The sequence below is a fragment of the Opisthorchis viverrini genome (genome assembly GCF_000715545.1).
Source record: "Opisthorchis viverrini unplaced genomic scaffold opera_v5_198, whole genome shotgun sequence".
Classification (NCBI taxonomy): Eukaryota; Metazoa; Platyhelminthes; class Trematoda; order Opisthorchiida; family Opisthorchiidae; genus Opisthorchis; species Opisthorchis viverrini.
Window position 1 is genome coordinate 994,111 of NW_008751849.1, and position 4,181 is coordinate 998,291.

At 43.4% G+C, this 4,181-nt stretch overlaps 1 protein-coding gene across 1 annotated transcript in view; it reads left to right on the forward strand.

The window, feature by feature from the left end:
* Window positions 1-3,960, forward strand: part of T265_07929 (hypothetical protein) — a gene marked incomplete at both ends in the record, with an annotated part of 25,038 nt that extends 21,078 nt beyond the window's left edge. Inside the window, one exon of the mRNA XM_009173589.1 lies at window positions 3,700-3,960. Within this exon, the coding sequence (XP_009171853.1) occupies window positions 3,700-3,960 (261 nt within the window). The remainder of the gene's footprint in view (window positions 1-3,699) is intronic.
* Between the last annotated feature and the right edge of the window lie 221 nt (window positions 3,961-4,181).

Below are 4,181 nucleotides of genomic sequence, written 5' to 3' on the forward strand. Positions count from 1 at the left end.
ACGACCGACGAATGAATGGATATCAAATGCGGTCCACGGACCAAACCGAGGTATCCCTTGACTGGTTTGAATGTGAGTCAATCTTGATCCAGGTCCATAGCTTGGTGCTTCTCGTATCTTCATGAAGATTCTAGCGCAGGCTTGTGGGACATTCTGTGAGCTGTCTCAATCTACCGTGCCTTCTGAAATACCGTATTGAGTGGAGTAGAAAACCAAGAACCGACAAAGAAGTTGCACTCTCGTTGGCAAAACACAACATCCATCTTATTTATGACATACAGCCAGTCTCGTGTTCCTACTTGCTAACAAACTCGCAGTGACCTTATTCGTATTTCGCAACCCAACAGAAAGTTTCGCACTGGTATTCAACTTTATTGCTTCAGCAGTTCCTAGTCCGAGGACTCTTCTGAAATGCCGCTGGATAGTTGAAGAGTGCTTCTTCATTTCTACAATAATATTACTCCGAGATTCATATGCCTAATTTTTTTTCCTGCAGCATCTTTCTCAAATGCTAAAACTGCGATTAGAAAAATGCAGTCCCCTTCAGTGTTAAAGTCTGGATGATACTGTAGCGGACATTCACATGTTCCCTCAACCAGCTTCACCTAATTTGTCCAGTACATGCGTGTGTACTAGATCCCGCGACTGACCTGCTATTACAAGTCAGTTCCTGTTTAGTACGCACGGAACGATTGATGTTTTTTGTACACACGTCAAACTTTCCTGTATAAGGACAGAACACAATTAAACACAAGCACACAAATCACGTGACAAACGCCGTTCCGTCCGCAACTTTAACCGATCACAAGTCAGTTCCTGTCGCTCTTAATAACCGAACATCACGACGAATGAATGGATATCAAATGCGGTCCACGGACCAAACCGAGGTATCCCTTGACTGGTTTGAATGTGAGTCAATCTTGATCCAGGTCCATAGCTTGGTGCTTCTCGTATCTTCATGAAGATTCTAGCGCAGGCTTGTGGGACATTCTGTGAGCTGTCTCAATCTACCGTGCCTTCTGAAATACCGTAGTGAGTGGAGTAGAAAACCAAGAACCGACAAAGAAGTTGCACTCTCGTTGGCAAAACACAACATCCATCTTATTTATGACATACAGCCAGTCTCGTGTTCCTACTTGCTAACAAACTCGCAGTGACCTTATTCGTATTTCGCAACCCAACAGAAAGTTTCGCACTGGTATTCAACTTTATTGCTTCAGCAGTTCCTAGTCCGAGGACTCTTCTGAAATGCCGCTGGATAGTTGAAGAGTGCTTCTTCATTTCTACAATAATATTACTCCGAGATTCATATGCCTAATTTTTTTTCCTGCAGCATCTTTCTCAAATGCTAAAACTGCGATTAGAAAAATGCAGTCCCCTTCAGTGTTAAAGTCTGGATGATAATGTAGCGGACATTCACATGTTCCCTCAACCAGCTTCACCTAATTTGTCCAGTACATGCGTGTGTACTAGATCCCGCGACTGACCTGCTATTACAAGTCAGTTCCTGTTTAGTACGCACGGAACGATTGATGTTTTTTGTACACACGTCAAACTTTCCTGTATAAGGACAGAACACAATTAAACACAAGCACACAAATCACGTGACAAACGCCGTTCCGTCCGCAACTTTAACCGATCACAAGTCAGTTCCTGTCTAGCATGCATCAAAACACACATTTCCACGTTCACTGCAAACGCGCACAAATATATAATGAACCTGACAACACAACACACTCCAACACGCAACGGAGATACGCAAGGCGCACAACACAGCGCAGCATCCCGTGCACGCGGCAAGTCAACAAGACACAACAACGGATCTACCTGACTGGAGTATCTTCAAGAGCTAACCACTCCTGTAGAACATTTCCTGCTCCGCATCTGCAGATCCTTCAAACCAGCGAAGCCTTATCGATGTCATCTTTTATTTCATTGTCATTGTATTTATAAGGTGCACCTAGCATTTGTATTTTTTTCTTAATCACAAACATAAACTTGTTAGTGCATAACACCTTCTGAATTCTAAGCAGTCTAATTATAAGTAGCGCACTAACAATACCTTGAGAAGCGGATAATGCAATTGTCCTAGGAGATTCCCCGGGCAGGTGGGAGTATTACTATCCCGATCTCACCTTCGCCAGCGGCTTTGGACGGAAGTAACTGCAGAGTCAAACACAGCTCATCAGAAGTGACCTATGCGCAAATTTCCTTGACATGAACCAATGCCAAGCGAGATGAAATACATACTATTAGATTTTATAGGGTATTAGAGGAGTGAACGTGAAAATTTAAACGTTTGTTTCGAAGCATAATGATGAGTCCTCTTAACGTGAGTCAGTATCTTGGAAGATCTTACAGTAACTGAGGTTGAAAAATATAGGTCAGTTCGCTCCTGTAAATGTTGTGAATTTCTGCTGGTCCACATCCACTTGGATAACTTTCAGACTGGCCGGAATATCTGCGGTGCGATTTTGCAGGTTTCATTATACAGCGAACCTTAACATGTGAAAACCCATTTTTCAGTTCAGTCACATTTTATTCTCAAGCAAATTTGCGGGGTTCCTTTAAGAACCACAGTTCTTCCGAGAAGTTCCGGAACGGATGAGGTGACTGTCAATGAGAAATCTCACGCGTGAATGGTTGCTGACATTTGTTTGATTACTTCGCGTGGCTGATGCTATCATTTGCTCGATCACTTGATCAGGGCGTCTGCAAACCTTTGAGAAACCCACCAACCACTCGCATTTACAATGTCAAGAGATATTTATCTCCACAATAGCTAGGAAAAATGCTGAACCGTAGATGGACCTCAGGAATTAGCTCTTTCGACCATCCTGGTACAATCCACATTTTGCCTTAAAGGAATAAAAAAGACTGAAAACAAATGGGGTTCAGACGAAGTGAGAAAGAAATGTGGTTGAAACACGCAAGTTACCTGCGTCAATGCTGAACAACGGGCTAGTTGATTGTGGACCGTCTCCAAACAGATTGCGTCCCAGCACTCCAGCTAGCAGCGGTATGCAAAATGGCATACCATCAATCAGTTTGCTGAGACCGTTCGCGTTCACAGTCATCAAGACGGTTCCGTCCGCTTTTTGTACGCTTACTTGGAATTCAGTAGTAGAGCACTCATTTTCGTATTCCCACACAACGGTCAGGCTTGACACGTTGGGCGTTGTTTGTGCGCGAACGTTCCTTGGTGCACTGGGAACTGGAAGAGAATAAGTTACAGCGTAAAATAAACAGAACAGTGACATTGGACATACCAAAATGTGCTGATAAACCTTTCGGAAATGAAATCATTTAGACAGGGTCCTTTGAATTCCAGCTTAGACTCATACACTCTGAGGATCAATTACCTGTTCCAGCAGACCAGATTTCAAGTCAACGGCTTTGACTTCCGAAAATGGGAAACAAAAATTCGTGCAGTGTTTTATTCATATTTATAGTTCGTGTACATTTTGTCTCCCCTACTTGGTACAGTCAGGCTTTTTTTCAAACGGACCACAAGGAATGAGCGTAAAATAACGAAATTGTGTCTGGACGATGGCGTGTAATATTACCAAACACTGGCATTCATGGTGGATGGGATGGCTGGATTTAAGTTGAATGACTGTTTACGTGGGATTGGGGAATTGAAAGAAGATAAGTTACCTGTATGAATGGTAAATGGCAGGCTTTTTATCTCCTGTCCAGATCCAAACGCGTTACGTCCAAGCACTCCAATATGCAAAGGAACACAAGTCGGCAGGTTCGCGATATCGACGTTACGATCTTCGGTGTCCAACGTTTTCAAGGAAGAACCATCCCGATTGTAGACGCTCACGCGAAAATCAACTACACTGCATACGCCATCGTATTCCCACAGAACAGCCGCACTGGTCACTTTGGGCGCCACTGTCGTCTGGATGTTCTTCGGAGGATTTGGAACTGCAACAGAGCAAGAAAAGATCTTGAACCGGGTTCCATTGGAAACGATGCAATTACAATGCTAATGAAGGGAATCATAGCTTCGTCCCATCTATTCGAACTGGAGTAACTAGGATGCAACCGAATATTTCACGCTGGCTAGCCAATCACTGTTTTATGACATAACAAGAGTTCAGTTGCAAGTAATAGGTTCTCATGCTACAGCTGAAATGAAATTGTCCAAAATTAAACGGACTGGTACGGGTCTG